We start from the raw sequence: 22,291 nt of genomic DNA, 5'->3' as shown, positions 1-22,291 counted from the left end.
TCTATATTAAGTTGTATTTATTATCTGTTCCCTTTTGTCATGTTAAACGTCCTTGTAAGATGTAAGTTGTCTTTATTATTAAGTTTGAGATGAGAAGAAAAATTACAAACCTACACCAGCAGCATGGTTTACGACAGTGTCGCAAACCGTACTGTATACGGTAAGACTCCATGGAAACGAGTTCGAGGACTGAGTTTTGTTTACAATCTTGGGTAAGTTATTTATCTTCACTGTTAAAGTGTTAAATGTTTGTTTGATTGAACGTATATTCGATTAATCTAAAATACTGACAACCGGCACAGTGAGACACAATTGGGGAACGTTAACGTAGCACTAACGTTATCTAAAGAGTTAGCAAACTAGCTCTAACATACAAGAGCAGCGACCAGAAACAGCCGTTAAGATTCGGTTAACGTTAATGCAGGAGAACTATCGGGAATATTAACATGGTTTTCATAATGTGGGGTCCGTCAAGGGAGCCAACAGCTACGGGCAGCTGGGACAGGGACATGTGGAGGACCAGCCGGAGCCCCGGCTCTCTGAAATCGATGCTCTACAACACAAGGCGGTACGGACTCTCACCGGCGGCGGGGGACACTCCGTGGTTATCACCGGTATTTGACCGTTTGCTCCTCAACTGTGCTGTTACTTGCAAGACTGAAACCTGTGTTGTTTTTATAATTAGCTTCATGTAGTGAAGTACACTTACTCAAGTACTGTACTTAAAGCTCACATAATATACTGTAATACTATTTTTTACAATATATTATAGGTCTCAGATACAGTGGCAAGAAAAAGTATTGCTTACCGTTTAGAATTTCCTGTATGTATGCATGAATTGGTCATAAGATGTGATCTGATGTCTTCCCAAGTATAGACAAACACAATGTGATTAAGCTAACAACACACAAACAGTTATAATCTTTCATCTTTTTATTGAACACACCCATTAAACCCTTGAAGGGCTGGTGGAAAAAGCAAGATCATTTGGTTGCTATTTCAGACATGATGAAAACATAACAATTGTGCTTCATTTTCAGATCAGTTGGTAGAGATTCCCACATTTATGCTGCTTTAACAGATTATAATATTTAAAATATTCTTTGTGTTTTTGTGTTGGACAGAGAATGGAGAGGTGTTTGTGTGCGGACAGAATAACAGAGGCCAGCTGGGACTTGGCCACATTTCAGACATCACAACTCTTCAAATATCCCCAAGCCTAAACCAGAGGGTCTCAAAAGTAGCCTGTGGTTGGGAATTTACTATTTTTCTCTCTGGTGAGAACACCGTTTATTTAAGTATGTGTTGATCTCTTACTCGTGCCATAAGGGACATACGTTTCATGAGAAAACATTAAGCAATTACCCAAAATGTTCAAGGCAGGGATAATAGATAGTATAAGGTGACATTTATATAGGCTACCCTTCACGAAAAAATGTAGATATCAGAGGAGCCTCATATGAGTTAGTCTCATGCTGCATTATATAAGAGGGAACAGAGAGAATATGAAATGCATACAAAGAGATTTATTCTATGTGATAATTTGCAATAGCATATCAGTGGGTAAAATGAACAGTTTGATATTTATAATAATGCAACTAGTTGACAGTAGAGGGCAGTAAGCGGGGAAAAAGAAACAGTCCTCACAGACCTACATGCTCATGCTGCATTCATTTCATATGGTAACTCTTAATTACCAATTGTTCCCTTGTAAACACCTTCATTTTAACCTCCAGGTTGAAAAGTACTTTTTTTTAATAAGCGCTGATATATCCATCTTGGAACTTCTTAATCATACAGACAGGCCTGAAAAAGCACAAAATATGTACTTTTGTGTCAGCCATTTCCACTTTTCAAGTTAATGCAATCCACGTTTATGTTTAGAGGGTTGTATATATTCTGGATATGTTTTTTTAACCCTCACACAACAGACTCTGCATTGCACCATACGACTGTTCATTGTTTAAAGACACACACAAACACGTGACTTAAATGCAGCATAAGACTCACTTTCCAAGCGATCAGGTTTGTCCTATGAGTAGCTATAGCTGGAGGGCTCTCATGCACACTAGCTTCGCCCTCAGGCACCACTTCAGGGAGTTACCCAGAATTCCTAGCAGGGTGATGTTAAATATGGGCATGAAAGTGAAAACCTAGAACTAGCTGCCACCCATCCAAAAAATGTTGAATATTTCAGTACTTTTTCTTTATAAAGATATTCTTTTCTTTGTCAAACTGACAGATTCTGGTCGAGTGTTGGCATGTGGCTCCAATGCATTTGGACAACTAGGTGTTGGAAAAAGTCTATCACACTCTGCAGATCTACTGGTTGTTGAGGTGAGCTAATGGCTAGCATATTTTTTTTACATATTTCAAGGACCTCAACCTCATGATCAGTTACTTTAAGCAGATGTTACCGTGCTGTGTGTTTTCAGAGTCTGAAGGATCCAGTTGTGAGTGTAGCAGCTGGACTGAGACATTCATTAGCTGTTACAGGTAAGCCTGCACCAAAAACTTCATCAGTGTTTTTCATTAAGCAGTTGATCCACACATCCTAATGTTATGTTCAACCCTCAGTCTCAGGCTGTGTATATCAGTGGGGGACTGGCCTTTGCAGTCACGCTAAGAGAGCACTCAGTCCCCGGCCTGTCCCATCCCACCTCAGCTCTGCGGTGCCTTGTCTGGTACCAGGTAAGTGGTCTACTCTGAATAGAAACAGTTAATGAAAGGAACGTTTTTACGTATTTCAGTGATGATTGATAAATGTGTTTGTTGCAGGTCTGGATCACAAGACTGCACACATGGTAACAGCTGGCTTAGCGCACTGTGTGTGCCTCACAGGTACAAACCTCTTATAGAGAAATACTTTTATATTATCTAGGAAATTGCAAGAAGGACATGTTGGAAATGTTTGAACCCTCCCAACTGGCTGAAGATTGTTAACACAGACAAGAAATACGACAGAAGTTCACTTTATTTAGCATGTCAAGGTATAAAAATAAATGCTTGATTTGCAGTTTGAATTTGATTGTAGGCAATGGAGGCAGCAATTTTACCAAAGACAAAAGGAAATGGCACAGTTCAAGTTAAGTCTGAAAGGGTTCTCTGCAGGTCTTTTAGCAGGGGAAATGTTTTACTGATGCATTGGAAGTATATAATTTCACTTTCTGGACAGGAACAAGGCTATAATTTAAAAGCAGATATGTCAAACATGTTGTGCTGTTCTTGCTCAGAGGGAGCATTTAGAGTTTCAGGTTCGTCTAGCAAGTTGTCGTCCACTTCTTGGTCATACATCATGTCTGTCTGTAATTATTTGAACGGCAACACTCAATTACTGCCTTTCTGTGGCTGCGTCTGCTGAGGAAGACTGACGTTTCTCCCATCATGTCTGTCCAGGAGACGGAGATTTGTTTCTGTGGGGAAGCAACAAGCATGGCCAGCTGACCACCACAGAGCCCTTCCTGTCCTCTCCCGCTCTTGTGAAGCGCTCCCTAGTGGGGGGAGAGAAGGTTGTCCTTGTGTGTAGTGGCTGGACACACATTGTTGCTCAAACAGGTGAAACACAATAACAGATATTATGTTTTGAATGCTTACCGTTTTTTTCAAGATTTTACAGACCGTTGCCATATCTGAACAAGGTCAATATTAATTTCAGAGAGCGGGAGAGTGTTCACATGGGGCAGAGGAGATTATGGACAGCTGGGCCGACAAACCAGTCAGTACGCAGAGCGGCAAATGACTGGTCCTTCAGCAGAAAGTAGAAACACTGTGGTAAGCCTCCCTGCAGAGGTTGAAGTCCTCTGTGGAGCAACACAGGTAAGATTTGTCACTATTTCTCACCTCTACGGACTAAAGGCATATGGGAAACCGATTTTTGATGCTTTATACTTCCCAATATTATATTTTTTACTCATTTATGTGACAGCTTAAACAAATCTTGAATGATTCTATAAAATAAATCCCACTGTTATAAAGCAAATTAAGCCACCTACTGTATGTAAAATGAGTCAAATTACTTCAGTCTGCTACATCATTGAAATGCTGCTTGCATCAATAAAAATAATAATTAAAAAGTATGTCTTATAAAAATGTAACTCTGGGTATGAATAGGCCTACTTTTACTCAGATAAAAGTACTTCTAATCATTTGTTCCTATCCCATACACCTATACTAATTGTTTCAATGTGGGGCTTAGTGGGAACATAGTATTTCTTAAATTGTGGTATTTTATACTTTTACTTAAGAAATAAATATCTTAATAATTCATAAAACTCTGCACAAGAGTGTTTTAGATCAATTGTTTAGATGTATCGAAGATATACCATATTGAGTCTTATTGTTGTTGCCATCCCCCTTGGTAAAAGTAATTCAGTCCAGCAGAGGGCAACAGAGAACCAAAAACAAAGCTGAGGGTTGTTTTTAGGTGAAAAACAGTCTGACTGAATGGAAGCCAAGCCCTGAGAGAAGCTTCTTAATGTTTTGCATCTCTACATCTATTGTGTAAAGCACACATATTTTCGGAGCACCACTTACATTCAGTGAGGGCAGACATGTCTTCTCCCATGAGGGCAATTATGAGAGGGCATCTTGGGATTGCAGCAGTTAAACTGAAGCCTAAACGGCAGCTATACTGTAGGAGATTGTTTCCAATGAAGTGGATGTCAGTGACGGGCAAGTACCAGCTACAGATAATTTCTCCTATACACACATGATCATTGCAGGCAGTGTCGAGGCGTAGTCACCATGCTGGTAATGCTAAAGGCAAGATGGATTAACCGCTGGGATTATGAATCTTTCAGCCCAGCATACAATGTTGATCCTCATAACACTGTCTATACACACCCACCGAGTCTATATTTATTAAACTCTCATGTTTTGATGAAGACTATGAACATTTATTGGAGTTACAAATTAAAACCTGTCAGGGGTCCAGGACTCAATGGATTTGTTTTAATGAATGGCGTGCTACAGCTGCATGCTTTATCAAAGACTTGGATTCATCATAGCAGTTCGAACTGCATTAGCAATGATATAGTCAATTCAATTACCTTTATTGCTAGTAAGTACGTTTTATCTATCTAAACCGGAATCTAGAGAGCGCCTCCTCATGTTTCAGATCATAATTTAATAGTGTCCCCTTAAGAAAGACTGGAATAAATGCCTTGAAGACTGTTGCATTAACTAGGGCAGTGCATTCTAGCTTTTAAGAATGATTGGGCTCTTCAGTTATGGCTTCTGCCCTGCTGTCTGAGAATACACTATGCTGTGTAGGGCTTTCATTTACAAAACCTTTTTTGTCAATTTTTCATTTGTGTGCAGTTCTGAATAAAAGCGGGATGACTACTTCTTTACACATGGAATTTTATTTCAGTTTCGGAGAACATTTGGTTACCAAGTATCTCAGTATCCATGGTGGTAAACCATTTTGTTAAATACAATTGTAAAATTGTCTGCTTTTATCTCACATTTTATACACTTTACATATTGTTCTCCACAGATTGCATGCGGATCCGAACATAACCTGGCCATTTTAGGTGAGTGTTTTCTTGTGCCCTGTTTTCATGAATCAGAACCTGTAATTTTGCTAGAAACAATATAAGGAGAAACATGACAGACAACTGTACTTGAAAAATACATCAAGGCAGAGCGGATTCTGAGGAATGAAGCAGAGTTAGTTTAAACATACAGTATTGGTTTAAGGATGTGCAAGTGCCTTACACAAGACACTCCACTTTTGTCCTGACATGACTCTGGCTCCTACTAAATAAAAGAGTAGGGAATACACATTGGATCAAAGGCTAGTAAGGGAACTGTCTACTTTACAGTTAGACATGTGTGACATGTGTGTGAATATTAATCCTTCTGCTAATGCTGCGGAGGATTTCTGAGGTCAGCTCATTGCTCTGTGGCCTTTGCATCAGGAAGTAATTACAGCATGGATAGATAGATAGGTATCATTGACAGAGGCAATCACCCGAACAGGCCTGCAAAAGAGCTGAATTACCCGCACACATTCACAGGCATGTTTTTCCAGTTCCATAGTGTTTAAAGAGCGATCTCCCTTTGTCCACGTAAGAACAGAACATAGACATCACAGCTGCACAAATCCCTTAAATAATACTAAACAAACACAGATGGGTATTGTGGTTACTCTTCCAATTTACAAATAAATTAAATTTGGCTGCGTTCTTTACAGGCTTGCCTAAAGTCTCCTTCTTCTCCATAGTCAGCCACAATCACCAAAAAACCTTTCAGAAGTAAAATCCTTTTCCCATAAAATTTTAAACACTGACCCAATTTTTGGGCATAAATACTGCAGAGGAACACTAAAACAGAAGCACTGGGTTCCATCCAAGAGGAAACTCCTGACATGTTGGTATTTCTGCAAGCAAAGACCCACTTAAAATATTTTGACCAATTAGAAGAGTTAATTGGACATTTTTAACGCTGAGTGTCCATCATTATGGCAGTTCTCACAAAGCAGTGCTCTGTGCTTTCAAAAGTTCAGTGATGTGATGAGAAAGCAGAGCCGGTGAAGAGAGAGCTCATGTGAACCTCCTGCACCTCACTCTGTGCCATGCTCTCCTCTTCTCCTCCTCCTGTCTGGAGCGCGGCAGCAGGAGCAATGAAATAGCAAAACAGGATTGGAAGCAGAGACCTGAGTGCTGCTATTTCTGGTCCTGAAGTAGGTCAGGCGGAAAGGAACGGAGAGCATTGCATGCTGCTATCTGTTGCTTGCTCAGCCCTTGCCCATTTTCACCTGAGCAAGTGCTCCTCATGTATGAAATTCATCATCGTGGTCAGACGTGGGAGTGAGGCCAAAGACGCTGTGGGCACAGCTCATCCAATCTGAGGAAAGATTTTTGTGAACATTTTTAACTTAACATGAATGTAACATCAGACCCTGTGAAAACTCTTAAGTGTTGATGATGTAATCCCTGCAGATATTGTCACGCTGCTATCGCTAGTTCGGGGTGAGATTTTTAAATGTTGAATGTAAAACCAAATGACAGGATTTGTTTACAAGGAAATGTCTTTTGGCTCGAGTGTCTTGTTTTTAATCCTTTTGTTGTGCCGAATATTGTGCAGGCACTTGGTTGCCATGGAAACACCAATGTGCTTTACTCCAGTCACTGAGTCCATGAATTAAGCACGGCACTAAAACAAGGCTTCTCCCCCAGTGAAGCAAACATATCAACACACTTTGCTCACTAGCTAACTAATTGTTTGCTGAGCAACCTCAATCAAAGATGGAGACGTAGGGAGTACACTTATAAATAGATTTGTGTTTGTTATGTGTAAGCCATTACTGGGAGATTGTAACACTGACACTAATTGCTTGCATGATGTCTCAGTCTTTTAACTGGTAAAGGGAAAGCATTTGTCACATGGAGAATCCAAATCTTTGAAGCCCCTAAGAGACGAGATAAAAAAAACGCAGAGAGACAAAGAAGCCCCACGATGGAAGAAATGAAAAGAAGGCATGAAAGACACACAACTGCAGGACAGGGAAAGCTTGAAGATGTGTTACCCTTGAGAAAGCAAGCTCGCTTCTGTTGCCATGGCAATGGAGCCTATTAGGTAACTGTGTTGCCATGGCACGTGTCTCCTCGGTGATGCAGACCTGACCACACCCACCAACAAGCTCACCAGCTGTGAAGAGCAGCAAGGCTTTTTGCCGGCTGAGTGTCAGTGTTGGGGACAGACAGAGAAGGGGTGTGTGTGTGTGTGTGTGTGTGTGTGTGTGTGTGTGTGTGTGTGTGTGTGTGTGTGTGTGTGTGTGTGTGTGTGTGTGTGTGTGTGTGTGTGTGTGTGTGTGTGTGTGTGTGTGTGTGTGTGTGTGTGTGTGTGTGTGTGTGTGTGTGTGTGTGTGTGTGTGTGTGTGTGTTTTTCTTCAGGTTTCTAATTTTAGGGTGCAACTTGCCCCTCTCCTCCTGTCAGCTCCACTGACCCATGACCCTCTCCTTTTCAGGGGCGCGCCTCCTCACCTGGGGCTGGAACGAACATGGGATGTGTGGAGACGGTTCCCAGAATGACATCTTTCAGCCGCAGCTCGTTTCTGGTGTCACACCTCTTCTTATTGGCTGCGGAGCCGGACACTCTATGGCAGTGATTACCGACTCAACTCAAAACTCTGCGAGCACCTCAGTAACATCTGAGCAGGAGCATTAATTTGGCATATAGCCGAGCAGGATGCCTTCGTGAATCCAGCAGATGATTACCCTTAGAGCCTTAGAATTTACTTTCACCTCCTAATTGGCTGGTGGAGAAGATCAGCCTTCAAAGCGCAGTCGTCATAAATACTGTGGTGTGGCTGGACACCGGCTGAGTTATGTTACATGTGGACACAGGCCATCATTTCTCTGACCAGCCCATCACTTTGATGGACATGATTTGGGCTGATGGCTTTTCAGGACATGGCCCTGCCTATAGCTCCTGGTGCACCTGCTATGTCCCCTCTAAAGGAAGCCGTTATGGGTCATGTGAGGGATGGGCTAGACTGGTGCTAGAGCTCCATCTTCCAATGTCAGCGGTTTTATTGCTGTGATCTTGAATGTCAGAAGGCAGTCAATCTCTGCACTTCGTACTGAAAATTTGTTGGTCATCACATGATTTACCACTTACTCATACAGTATATTTTTATTCGGCAACTGTCCATCACTTATTTATTAACTTGGCAGTCTGTGTCATACCCTGTGTGATGTTCTGTTTTGTCTCATTTGCACCACTTTCAAACTCTATATTTCAGAAATCCCTCTTGGGGGAAATGTGTCCGCTGCATTTGACCCAACCTACATATTTATGAGCTGTGGGCGACCGCAGTGCAGGGACAAACTGCAGGTCTGAAGCTGTGCAGTAGTAAAGGGCGATGGCTCATTGATGCAATTCATTTAAAGGTTTTGATTTTATCCTCATGTTGCAAATTAAACATGAAAAACATCTTTATCACTGAAGCTATGCTTTAATGAAAGGTAAATGAATGTGCTTATACTTGGATTAGTTTGAAAAAAATAAATCAGAACTCGTTGAAAAATGATCATTTCTGTGTTTTTTTTATTTATCACTATTTATTTTACAAGCCTGAACTGTATCGGATAAAAAAGACACAAAAATCCCTAAACAACAAACCAGTCAAACGATCACTGAACACCTTTTTATTGAGATAACTAACCACAAAATGCACGGTGTTCAAAACACACACTCAAGTCTCACTACACGGCACGTTGGTTGCCTCTCAGTTGCGTTATTGGGTCCGTTTAATAACAGCTGCTGTTATCGTTTGTATTCAGTGTCAGACGATGACCAGCACACTGTCCCCCCCCCATTCCTGCTCAGCTCTATTGGCAGACTTATATCTGCTGAACCTGACTGCACACAGATCTCTGTAAGTTGTTGGCAGTGTGTTTGCAGTTGTTTGGTAAAAAGTTGGTCCCTCTCCACTTACTTTTACACACAAACTATTAAGCTCTACTTTGAACTTCACGGCTCTCCTTTCTTCTTTAATTAGGTAGCTCAATGCTTGCCTTTAGAAGCTGATGCGTATGGGGGTACTTGTGGTTTCTTTGTGCTTTTTTGAACTGATACGTGTTTTCAATGGCTGGTGGGTGGTGAGTAATGTCAAACTAAACATACATCGATTCAACATGGTGGTTAAGCTGTACTCCTGAACAGTAAGAAAAATTTGCATAACAGGCACTTGTCCAGTATGTGTGTAATGTACTGGCATCGGTTAGCATTGCAAACTAACCAATTTGCATGTGTGCAGAAAAAGTATAAAAACCAATTCTACATGATTGTCAATTAATATTCCAATGAACTACAGAATAATGAATGTCTGAGCTGTGATATGAGCAAATGTAATTTACATATAAGCTGTCTTTGTTAATCAAAGTCTAGCTATATATGAAAATATATCAACGTTTAATGAGTGTTAAAAATACATTATCTCTTTCTGATAACCCTTTATAAGATCTGATAAACGAAGCAATTAATTACCAATTCCTAACGGCCATTTTAATGCCTCTTCAATACAAGGTGGTTGTTAAAGTATGACCTCTTATGTGTGTGTGAGATCTCTTTGATGCCTGAAAACATATCAAAGGATTGTTAAAAGTTCACTAGTGCAAAACAGTGCAAAAGTCTACAAAGATATGATGATGACAGTGCAAAGTTAACGATTTGTTTTCAACTGTGGTCTGGCTGACGTGACACGTGTTTTTTTTTTGCTGGATGGGTAAAATCGGAGCAACATTTTTTTTTCTTTCAACAGAAGAAGCACACAGATATTTGATGATCACTCAAAAACATTGGTACACACAACTTCAGCACACAGAAAAGCGTATTTACAGCACAGGCACAAACCAAAAATAGGCACACAAATTACAACACAGTAACCAGTCACAGATACTGAGCTACATAAGGCTTGACAACAAAACTTCCTCAGTGCTACATCTATGCTGAGTTTTGTGATGTACAGGTTGTCACTGTCACACCCATTTAAAAAGATTAAGTAATACACACAACAATGCTACAGCACTATCAGGTGGGTGATGGGCCATTATGGGTCATACACATAGTGGTTGGGACACCATGGTTCATAACACAAACTGACTCTGTTGGTTGTCTGCTCCGGTGCTGTCGCTGGGTCTCTATAAACATATAAAAAACAATAACATAAATAAATTATTACACAAATTATGTATAATGGTGGAAATGATGGCGGTGATGAATACCTCAGCGAGAGGTGAGACATGACACTAGCTTGGAGAGTAAAGAAAATGTGCTCCGTTAGTTTCTCATGGTAAACGTCCGGTTTACCATGTTTTTCCCATGCTTAGCCAAGGCATCAGACAACGATGTAGTGTTTGTGTGCAGAGGTCACACTCTGAGTCGGTTAATAAACATGCCCGGTCATGCTGCGTGTTACACGTTGATGTACAGTAGTTCGGTCATTGTCATGCGTTTGTAAACTTTGCGTCATGCTCTCACAGTCCCCTCGGTTTTTTTGTTATGCTCTCTTTGACCCCGACACAGTCGAACAAAGGGTCGAACAGCAGTTCAGAGTAATAGCCAGTGGGAAAGGAAAGATGTATGTACAGTATGCATGTGCTGGTGAATAAAAACGGAGTCTAAGCGCTAGTTGTGTATAAAATTTATTTCATGCAAGGACTTATTTTACATATTTTATTTGAATACTTTTCTGTTGCATAAATGGAAAATACATGCATGTACCTTTCCCCAAGTAGACCCACATCCCATGCTGTGTCGCATTGTACTTTTTTTCCCCCCACTTGAATTGCATGAGAATAGAATTCATCTCCATCTGTTCACATCAAATCTTCACAAGGTTTTTTTTTCTTAAATATATAACGTCCAATAATTACCACAAGAGACATGACTGAAAAAGTAAAACTCTGCTCTCTCAGAATAAAAACAAGACTTAAATGAGTTGCAGTACTTATATCTTCTTCTAGAAATAAACACTTCTGTTCATTTTTTCTTTTAAAGTGCCCTAAAATAATTGTGCATACTTTTTGGGACAAAAACAGTATTGACGTTTTAAATAAATAGAAGTACGAACTGCCTAAGTCATTGTGTTATCTCGTAACTCGATCTATTTTTGCTCTGTAGAACAGCTTTGTCCCTTTTTGTAAACAATTTGTGCTTTATCATACAAACAATCTTGATATGATGACTATAAAATTAGTATTTTTATTTATTTATTTATGCTTGGAGCTATATATAAGGGTTAAATCCCAGTGTTTGTGGAGTTGTGTAAAGATAATAACCAATTTGCTGTGATTAAAGGTACGCGGAAGGTGCAAAAAGGTACAAAGTGCACCTTATAAATAAAGCTTACCTTACACTGTTATGAGCATGATATAACGTTTATTGATGCTACACTGAGAGGACTTATGTTACATCATGTCAATAATAACTCAATTTTACTTTGCCTCACCAGGTATAAAGGCACCGTTGTTTAAAACAAATGCCTTAATTTAGGCATCACAGCAGTACTAGAAGTTGCTGCAGACTACGGATACTGTTTAAAAACTAATAACTACCTGTAAATATATTTGTATAAAAGCTATGTATGCTCATAACAGCATTTGTTGGCTTTATAACAGATTGTTCAAGTCAAATTACGCTATTTTAGTTGGAGGCCCCAGTCAAATGAATACAAGAAAATAAAAATATGAATTTGAGGAAAGGCAAAGAATGGCAGCTACATAAACATCTCTGCTATGACTGAGTCTCTTGTAAAGCTGTCTCAAAATGCATAAAAAATGAAAAAGCTTAGAAGCCTTTGAAAGAAAAACGCTTCTTTTTTTCCCTTACAGGTACTGCGATACAGTTAGCTTCTTGTTGAACATTATTTCTCATGCAGTTCATGCAAATGAACAAAAGTTCTGTTAACATTAAACGTATTCTTCACTAGTATATGATAGGAATTGTCATAATCTCCATATTGCATTGGACATCATGAGCAGCATGGTTTTTTTTTTATGGGCACTCGGATAACATTGTGCTTTGTCTGGTTTGCATTTTCAGAATGATAACGTCTCTACACTACTCTACTACCTTAACAGCTGGCAGTGGTACCTTTTGGAAATGTTTCAGAGCCATGTATTTTTAATGTCCAGCATATTATTAGCAGGGGTTACATCTTATGAAAGTCTCTTTCACAAAATTGTAAAAAGCAGATGAGATTAAAGTTATTGGCAGAAGAGTATGTGAGATCAAAAGCAACAGAGCAACAGGCAATGATGTAAACACAGGGAAAGAGTGGGGTTAGCCTGTGGTAGAAGTAGAACAGTGCTTTGTCTACAAGTGAGGTGACCCATGCAAAGTGGCCTGTGCCAATGCTTATCTAGTCTAGGATATGATGACACACCCAAGGAGAACACTTGGGCAAGCTGAGTATTAGACACAGTTAAGGTACAGTTTTCCAGAAAAATAATGAAATAAAAATGGAAAAAAACAAGAGTGAAGGCAAGTGTAAAAGCAAAATTTGACAGGTAAGATAAGGAGGAGTGTTGACTGGCCTTCCAATGTCATTGTGTCTGCTACTCAACCATGCTACATAATGGATGGGATGGGAGAATGTGAGTGCTGCATTAGACAGGGTGGGCTGCAGGGCAGGGCGGACACTGAGGACACTCCAGAGGCATCCCCGCTCATGCCAGACATGCTGTTAAGGCTCCAAGGCTTTTCATAACCTTTAGTTGAAAAACAGAGAACGTTCTGAGTACACTTCAGCACTTAATCCATGACACTGTTTTGGTTGTTCCTCACTGGTTATACTACACCTGTTGCTTTCTTGTTTTTGTCTCCAAAGAAACAGGTCAACACAGACTTGCGACAGATTATTATTCTCCATGCATTGAGAGCATCAGGAGTACAGCATGCACCGGGTGGTACTGGAATGGTTCGGAGTATAACACCATAACAGACTCGAAAAGGTAGGCACCTCAGGCAGAGAATGGATTCTCAGCTACAGGTAGAATTTCAAACCGAACGCCGTATACTATTGATGTGCTGGTTGGACTCACGTGAGTGAGAGAGGAATGTTTTTGTTGATTAACAATATTACATTAAGTACAAAGGGTTTAAACTGAGTATTAAATGTAAAATTAAGTAAATGAGAATGTTGCTTTCAATAATATAAATAATTACGTTTGACCATATCCATTTGTGTTGTGCTCCTTCACCATACTGATAGCACCCATCAGCAAGACACTTCATGCACCATTATGGTCAAGAGCAATGTACTCATAATTCAGGATCCTGCATTTATCATTAAAATACATTTACATACATGGTAATCACGTATCACATAAATACTGTCTTAGAAGACAACACACTCTAGATCATATAAATCTCGAAAATAGCTTTCTTACTTGTAAATAAATAGGGGTATTACATTATGCATGGTATCAAAAAATATAATATGTAGACGTGGACAATTATCATTGACATTTGTGATGATTGTGCTTGGCCTTAACAGATGTTAGTGTGACTTTGAATATATACAGTCCCCAAAGGGATGATAGAAGAGAAGCAGCTGCTGTGAAAGCATGTAATAAGAGGTTTGTTGTTGTGTGTGTGTGTGTGTGTGTGTGTGTGTGTGTGTGTGTGTGTGTGTGGGTGGGTGTGTGCCTGTGAAAAACTGAGGCGTAACACTCAGCAAAGAGGGACAAAAAGAGCGTGTCCTGTCTACGGCCTACAGGGTGTCAGTGTCTTACAGGGGCCTGTGATTGGCTGTTACTGTACGTACCCCTCCTCACTCTGCCCCCTGTGTGGTTTGGGCGTTCAGCAGTGGTGACCAAGAAGCAGGGCCGCTCCCTCTCGCTGGGGCTGAAGATTTCCTCCGGAGATATGGCCTGGTCTATGTGAGGGCAATCTTCATTAGCCAGTGCTGCGTTAGCTGCCTCTCCGTTCAACTTAGAATCTTAGAAGAAAACAATTTAAAAAGAAGAAATCTGGTTTTATATTGGTCAGAATATAAGTATACTAATACTGTATACAGAACAGCTGTTGTCTAATGTTTGCCTTACACTCTGCTGTCCACAGAGGAGGCTGTGTTTTCATTTAATTTGTTTGTTTCTTTGCAAGAAATACAGAAAAAATACTCGCCTGCATTTTATGAAAACAAATTACCTTTAATTTTATGTTGTCATGGCAAGATTGGGCATGTGGCCTTGGCGAATGTCTGAATTCTCCTGAGTACTCTTCTGTTTTTTGGCGTAATTTGTATCGCAGGTCAATTTAGCTTTGTACTAGTGCAAACAGAGGAATTCAAGAGTAATTCAAGTGACTCCTGCGTCTACTTGCATGTTCTTGACAATACAAGTACATGGTGATTACAGACTCTTAGTTAGTCTTAAACGACAGGAGGAGTGAATCACTGTTTTAAGAATTGCAAAATCAATATCAAGATTACTCACGGTCTGCCTCAATCTCTCTGTTCTCTATCCAGAGTAAACCATGTTTTTCATCACATATCTTATTGATTGTTTTCTGTGGGAAACTCATTTGTTTAATCTCATGCTTGAATCACCAGCTGATTGAAGCGTGGGAACAGACAAATAATGAAACAGCTGAGTGGTGATGTGGCTGCACCAAAAGGACAGAGAAGTGATGAGACAACAGAGAATGCAACATAACTTGTTTTCTTACCTTGAAACTTTATCTCGAAAACGTCGTCATGGGGTATTGGGCTCGGTTGTTGGGAGCTGACACTTGACTTACAGAAGTTTGGAGAACCTGGTTGTGGTGCGCGAGGGATATGCCTGTTCTTTTTCTTTGGTAGTTTCTGTTTTGCCATGGCCAGAGAGTAATACATTCCAAAGTTGTTGACAATCACAGGGACGGGCATGGCGATGGTCAGCACGCCCGCCAAGGCGCACAAGGCTCCAACCAGCATACCGGAGGTCGTCTGAGGGTACATGTCGCCATAGCCGAGGGTCGTCATGGTCACCACAGCCCACCAGAATCCGATCGGGATGTTCTTGAAGTGCGTGTGCTCACTGGCTCGAGGGTCGTTAGGGTTAGCTCCAATCCGTTCAGCGTAGTAGATCATTGTAGCAAAGATGAGGACACCGAGGGCGAGGAAGATGATGAGGAGGAGGAACTCGTTGGTGCTGGCCCTCAACGTGTGGCCCAGCACCCTCAGTCCTACAAAGTGACGCGTCAGCTTGAAGATACGCAGGATCCGAACAAATCGGACAACTCTCAGGAAACCTAGCACGTCCTTAGCTGCCTTGGAGGAGAGCCCACTGAGGCCGACCTCCAGGTAGAAGGGCAGGATGGCCACAAAGTCGATGATGTTCAGGGCGTTTCGAATGAAGTCACATTTATTTGGGCAGAAAGTTATTCGCATTAGAAATTCAAAAGTGAACCACACCACACAGACGCCTTCGATGTAGGTGAGGTAGAGCGCAGTCTCAGTCTCCTGGTATGTGTGCACCACTGTCACGTTGTCCACCACCTCCTCCTCTGTGCGGTTGATGATAGGGTTGAAGGCCTCATGGGTCTCCAGACAGAAGGTGGTGATGGACACCAGAATAAAGAAGAGCGAGGCCAGAGCCACCCACTGAGCAGGACATGTAAAGAGGGTACAGGAGGAGAGGGAGGGAGAGGGAAGAAGGACAGAGGAGCACAGTAATTCATGCATTGTAATCAAGCTGAACGCCTTGCAGCCATTCTTAGCACAACACAATGCAATTCAATCTATTATCAGAGACAATGCTGTCTGACTGTGAGTTTGACATCGAAACACTCTCTCAATCCCCACTCCCTCTCTTGGTGCCCTATGCGTCTTGATTGAGAAATGTCATCGTAAAAGGGACAATCAATGCATGCTCTTGCTTCTAATCCCTCTGCTGTACCTCAAGGTCATGGCATTTTCAAGTGGATGCCACATTAGAATTACAAAGAGCCAGTTGCAGCAGCAGTAGCAGCAGCAGCAACAGCAGCAGCAGCAGCAGCAGCAGCAGCAGCAGCAGCAGGAAGAGACAGGACACTAACCCACATAACTAAATTTAGCTGGGGCTCTTCCCTTCATTACAGAAGGTTTTCCCTACACAAGGTCATACAATCCGGATGATCAACTCTTGGGAAATGTGGTGAGCTGAGAGGCTTGCTGAGCTGATGAGAGACTTGTATGAAAAATGTCCCTCAATGGAAAATATGTACTTTAGCTTTCATTATGTATTGATTGGATGATCACATTTCATCATATTTAGGCTCTGAAATATCTGAGGCATACTACATGGAGAAACAGATACAGTATTCTCTCCTGGGCATTGATTGCTACCCTCATGTTATCCTGCTCTCATAATGCACTGCTTTGAATGTGTTTGCTGTAGTTGTAATGTAAGATATTGCTTAAACTTTATAGGGCTGATAGGGCTGGGCAGCATACAGATATATATCAATATCATGATTTGAGACTAAATATCGTCTATCAAATTCTGATATTGTAATATCATTGCGTATGATTTTTTTCTATAAATGATTGAGTAAATATTTTGTGAAAGCACCAACAGTCAACCCTGCAATATCGATACCAAGGTATATGATCAGAAGTATTGGGATATTGGAATCAGAGTTCCATTGAGCTTCTTAATTAAATAGATACAAATTAGATCAATATCAGTTTTTAGATGCTTGAAGATGTCTTCATAAGAGTAAGATGATTTATTGTACTGCTCAAACTAATGCACTGCCTTGTTAATAGCAGGGAGGAGTATTATCAGGAGGTTAGTTGTCTGTGCACAAGGATGTCTAACATGAATTCCACTGAGCAAAGGAATCACAGCGTCTTAGTCAAGTCCATTCACAGCGTGTCACCAAGACAGGCACGCAGCACAAGATATTAAACAGGCCTCATCATAACATCTCATCACTGGCTATTCATCGCTTTGTGCTGAGGAAATCACTGCTGCTTATGAATGTCTGCTTCCGATCCATGTTAGCATGACGGTCTGCAGGGAAGCTGTGTGTTAGCAGAGACTGCAGCATGCTGACTGACTTCTGTTCTGTCAGCGGGGCTGTCCTCTCTGTTCAGAGAGAGGACTCACGCTGAGCAAAGAGGACGCAGTTTAGATGGAGAAAGAGACTTGTTGCAATTTGCAGTATGGCATGTGACTGACTCGTTTTTAAAATCCTCTTTGAATTTGATACAAAATGTCCGACTTTGAAACATACAAATAGAGTGTGGACATTATATATTTCAATGCAATCAGATACAAATGTACGCTAAAATTGTAACTTTGTCTATTTAGGCAAATTCATATGGTGTTACAGTGTGAGAGAGAGGCATGCATACAGTGCATCTAGTACTGTATTGGATTGCATAATATTGTTGTTTTGTCCACCCCCTCTACACTATGTACTGTCCAAAATAACACGTTCTAGATTATAATACGATCAAATTCAACCACAATTGAAATCTACCTCAAATCAACAGCAATGGCTATATTACCTACTGGGCAAAGTGGGCCTGGGGACCCCAGACTACCAAGGCCCCCAAAAGCTGCAGATTTATGGTCAACTAATCTATCTAAATGTAAATACTTTATACTCCTAAATAAGTTTTACTCAATCACATCAAACGGGTTAATAACACACAGCTCATTCCCTATTGATTAATATGGCCCTGCCAATGCCTTATCAATCCAGAATGAACACTTGAATCACTTTGAAATTATTATCCATTGAGCGTACATTGTTTTGTAATTGCACAAAAAATGAATTGGCAGGAATTTTGATAATCTAATAGTTACAAGAATGCACCCAACTGTTTCTACTTTCTAAATAAAGAACTATTGTTGGTTTACAAGTGTTTCTATGACTGTAACCTGAATCTATTTTGATTTCGGACGGACAAATCAAGCTATTGCAAAATGTCAACATGAAATTTAGAAATAAATAATCCAAATCGATTAGTGCTGTTGGTATTTTATTTTTCAGCCTATTTACATCAATTAGAAGGGGAACTGGAAAACAGACATCACCATCGCAGCCGGCAGGGTGATAAAGCCTCTTATATGTCATGCCCCCTGACACCCTGACTCTCTCAGCCCTCTGAACATCCTGCTCTTCAAACTGTTAAACAAACGCTGCATCTTACTCGACCGCCTCTTCCAGTAAATTATGTGTCTTTGTGACAGATAGCAACAGTGTGGCCTGGACGGAGGGTGACAGGCGGAGGATTTGTTTGTTTCTTATTGGCTAATTCTCACTGTTGCTAGCAACCCACAGGCCTACGGTGATATGCAGAAAAAGGGTTTTCCACTGATGTATCCACCGTGAATAGAGTCTGTAATTAACTCTGGGGCTCACTTATAATTAATCTTCTTGCTTGTCTTGGTGGAGCTCTGTCAATCTTCGCTCTGCTTTGTATTACTCACTGTTAAATGTGGAACACATCAGAGGAGTATTCTGCTTTGGGAAATGTCCCTGCATGCACACTGAAAAAGTGTGTGTGTGTGTGTGTGTGTGTGTGTGTGTGTGTGTGTGTGTGTGTGTGTGTGTGTGTGTGTGTGTGTGTGTGTGTGTGTGTGTGTGTGTGTGTGTGTGTGTTGGTTTTACTGCTTTCACTAATGCTTTCTTTAGTGAGAACATGTCAATACAGTTTACACCTGCTGGATGTGGCCCAGTACCTAATTACACATATCAGTGCTACAGCTGTTTAACCAGCAGGCAGCACAGTGGTCCTTGTAGGGGGCAGTGGCCTAAAAAACAAACACAAAATCAGAAGGTGTAAAGTGATTTCATTGTCACCGTCTAGGGGCATTACGTCCAGATGGAATAGTGCCCATAACATTGACCAACCCAATTTTTGTCTGGAGGTCTGCCACTAAAGTCCTGATGGTGCCAAAGATCTGGTTTCCTAATGTGTATCATAACCTATTTAACCAGAGGCACTCTGCTCAGGGGTTGTCCTGAAAATATCAATCAAAAAACTAAAGACAGCCACAATCATTCTTTTTCCCTCCCTGTGAAATAGAGGAGGGGGAGTCATGCTTTGCATGTAAATGATTTTGACAGATGAGCTCTTTGGTTGATTTTCACGCCCCTCCCTCTCTGTACAGTCACTTTACTGTTGTACAGACCCATAGGATGGCAAATTCAAGGTCATCAAAAGCCTCCTTCAAACCTCCTATGTATAGCCATCCATCTTTGTTGGACAATCAAGAGACAAAGGCAGTCACTTACACAACTACAGCTGAAACCATTAGTCGACTAAAAGTAATTCTATACTAAATGCTTTCACAATTGATTAATGGAAAGGTCATTTTGACTTGCAAAATGGCAGGAAAAGAACCATTTTAGCCTATCAAATATCAACAATTACTGATTTCCTTTGGTTAATATCACAATGAAGTGAATATAATTGAATTCTGTAGTAACAAAACATTTGAAGTCAACAACTTGGACTTTGATAAACTGGGAAGGACACTTTTCACCATTGTCTGACTTTGTTCATGAACAATTCATTTTGAAAATGAACAACAGATAGATCAATCATTGAAATACTTAATTTGCAACCCCTATTTACAACTAAATTATTCTCATAATGCAACTTTGACTATTTGTGCCCATGGTAACTCCTAATGAAGTTTCATATCTTTGGTTAAGAGACACAACTCCATGGCAAACATCTTAGACTTAAAAGCAACTCACCCGTGCATATTTAGAGGAGTAAGGGTCCTCAAACAGGGCCCAGACGTGTTTCTGCCACCGGCTCCACAGGCTTCCACTCCGGGCATCGTGAGTGTCTCCCTGCGCCAGCCTCCTTGTCATTTCATCCACATCATCCTCGCCATGCTCCAGCTCTGGCTCCGCGTCATCGTTCACCAGGTCTAACAGGCCCCCCCCGCCGAAACTATCAAGGGCCTCCTCTGCCTCCCGGTGCTGGCGATAGGTCATCCAGCAGCATGGCTCAACGTCTGTCTCATCAATGCCCCAGAAAGCCAGCTCCTCCTCATAGAGGGGCCCGCAGACATCAGCCGGGCAGTGCAGTTTACCTGTCCTGTAATAATTAAGGATATGTGCAAACACGCCAGGGTGGCGGTCGAAGAAAAATTCCTCAATCTTGGCATCATAGTCAAAGTGGTTAGGGGCATCAGGCTCGGCTAACCAGGACAAACGTGTGCCGGGTAGGGTGCGCAGGGTGCTGCGGTATGTCTGATGTCTGATCCCTCCCACATTTATCACAATGCGATCCTTGTCGTCGCTCAGGCCCATTGCGTCCCTTAGGCATTTCTCCAATAAGTTCCCTTCATCGCAAAGGTAAGTCTATGAGCCCTGGGAAACCATGCACAACAGGGATCTCACTGATGGGAACAATAACATAAAGGAGGCTCAGAACAACCTGTCGTTTCTCACCAACTAATAAAGAAATTGTGGCTGCTTGACACGCACCTGGCTACATCCACTCTAAACCCTGTGTTTTCTACAAGCACCTGTCATGCAACTGCAGACGCTTACAGCTGCCGGACTCACTGGAGGATATGAAATCCAAAAATCATTGCAGCCAATGGCAGTACCCTAAGAATGGACGTCACATAGTCTGTAAATCCAAGATGTCGAGATAAAAGCACTAACGCTGACACATCTCCCCCCTCCAGCAGAATACATCCAGCTCATTGCACTCCCCAAGTTGCGGTAATTGATCAGATCACTGCTGAGCTTCTTTGTGACTTTCACAGCAAGGTGACTGCGGTGGTGCTGAGCGGACAGCGCCTGCCTTCAGAGCCGCCTGTGTTGCTGCCTATAGACTCACCTCCTTCACACCGACGCTCAGTAACGACACACGGCAGCTCTTTGTCTCAGCACAGAGATGCTCCCCAGCTCAGGAACTTTCCCTTTCCTCCATGCACTGCTGATGAAGAAATAACACCCACAGCCTATCTGAAGGGAGGCAAACGCTGCTTTCTGTGCTGCGTGGTTAAACAAAAAAAGAGAGTCGGAGATGAGAGGACGACAAGCCTCCTCAAAAACGCCCAAACTGCCTGTTTATTCACACCGTGCCCAGCTCTCCTCTCAGATCACATGGAGCATGCCCAGTGGACCCTGCGTTTGTTTAAACCCGCTGTCAAGTCCTCCAATTAAAGCTGTTGGAGGTGTCATCGCTACCCAATTTTTCTCACTTAACGTCGTCGCTCGGAGGTTTATGGTCGGTGGGCGGCTATCACAGTCCGGAGGGACTCATCGCATGCACAGCTGGTTGGAGAAGGTGTGACCCTAGAGCCATGCACGCGCAGATCCGCCCATACCATCAGAAAGCGTCTAATCATATGTCTACTTATACCACCGTGATTTATTGATGTAAGATTCAGACTCGTGTTGACAGTATGCGTGTGTAGTTCGCTGCACCGACTGTGGAGATATTTTGAAACAAAAAGTTGAGATTTAAAAAAATAAATAATTGCGCAACTCTTTTGTGTTGCCTGGTCTGTAGCCTGTAATCGTTAGCCATCGACTGCGTTTAAAGTGCCAGCAGAGGGCGCCCTTAGTCACTGAAAAAGTCGGGGTTTTTTTGTATGCCTGTTAATTATAAAGTGAGATCTTGGAAACATAACAACCGGTTAAAAAGATTAAACATAAGCAAGGTGGTAAAAGAAGTACTCTGATTTCTTATTTAAGTAAAATTAGCAATTCTAAATGTGTTACAAGTAGAAGTCCTGAATTAAAAATCCTGCTTAAGTAAAAGTTCAGAAGTATCAACATGTGTTTTAAAGTACCCAATGTCAAAGTACAGTCAAAGAGTTACTGGGTT

At 41.4% G+C, this 22,291-nt stretch overlaps 2 protein-coding genes across 5 annotated transcripts; one reads left to right on the top strand and one right to left on the bottom strand.

Moving 5' to 3' along the window:
- Positions 1–146: 146 nt before the first annotated feature.
- On the top strand, positions 147–9,035 carry sergef (secretion regulating guanine nucleotide exchange factor). 2 transcript variants are annotated; one of them, XR_010167540.1, is made up of 11 exons: positions 147–212; positions 476–614; positions 1,125–1,277; positions 2,243–2,337; positions 2,436–2,496; positions 2,578–2,691; positions 2,779–2,841; positions 3,397–3,555; positions 3,656–3,816; positions 5,320–5,534; positions 7,973–8,180. XR_010167540.1 is itself a non-coding variant. In XM_063902679.1 (11 exons), exons 1-11 carry the CDS (start codon positions 171–173, stop codon positions 8,170–8,172), a joined length of 1,224 nt encoding a protein of 407 aa, XP_063758749.1. In that variant the 5' UTR covers positions 147–170; the 3' UTR covers positions 8,173–9,035. The 2 variants fall into 2 exon arrangements, 1 of the variants encoding a protein (XP_063758749.1); XM_063902679.1 differs by having other exon boundaries at positions 5,498–5,534; positions 7,973–9,035.
- Positions 5,385–21,710, bottom strand: kcnc1b (potassium voltage-gated channel, Shaw-related subfamily, member 1b). 3 transcript variants are annotated; one of them, XM_063902580.1, is made up of 4 exons: positions 20,194–21,710; positions 15,181–16,096; positions 14,279–14,452; positions 5,385–6,849 (listed from the first exon to the last, which is right to left on the bottom strand). In XM_063902580.1, the coding sequence occupies exons 1-4, from the start codon at positions 20,755–20,757 to the stop codon at positions 6,776–6,778; spliced, it is 1,728 nt and encodes a 575-aa protein (XP_063758650.1). In that variant the 5' UTR covers positions 20,758–21,710; the 3' UTR covers positions 5,385–6,775. The 3 variants fall into 3 exon arrangements, with proteins under 3 accessions (XP_063758650.1, XP_063758633.1, XP_063758643.1); XM_063902563.1 differs by lacking the exon at positions 5,385–6,849 and adding an exon at positions 8,215–13,220; XM_063902573.1 differs by lacking the exon at positions 5,385–6,849 and adding an exon at positions 8,215–10,649.
- Positions 21,711–22,291: the final 581 nt, after the last annotated feature.

Source organism: Eleginops maclovinus, chromosome 2 (genome assembly GCF_036324505.1).
Source record: "Eleginops maclovinus isolate JMC-PN-2008 ecotype Puerto Natales chromosome 2, JC_Emac_rtc_rv5, whole genome shotgun sequence".
Lineage (NCBI taxonomy): Eukaryota > Metazoa > Chordata > Actinopteri > Perciformes > Eleginopidae > Eleginops > Eleginops maclovinus.
The sequence above is the reverse complement of the archived record's forward strand: the minus strand, read 5'-3'. Positions and strand labels throughout refer to the sequence as shown.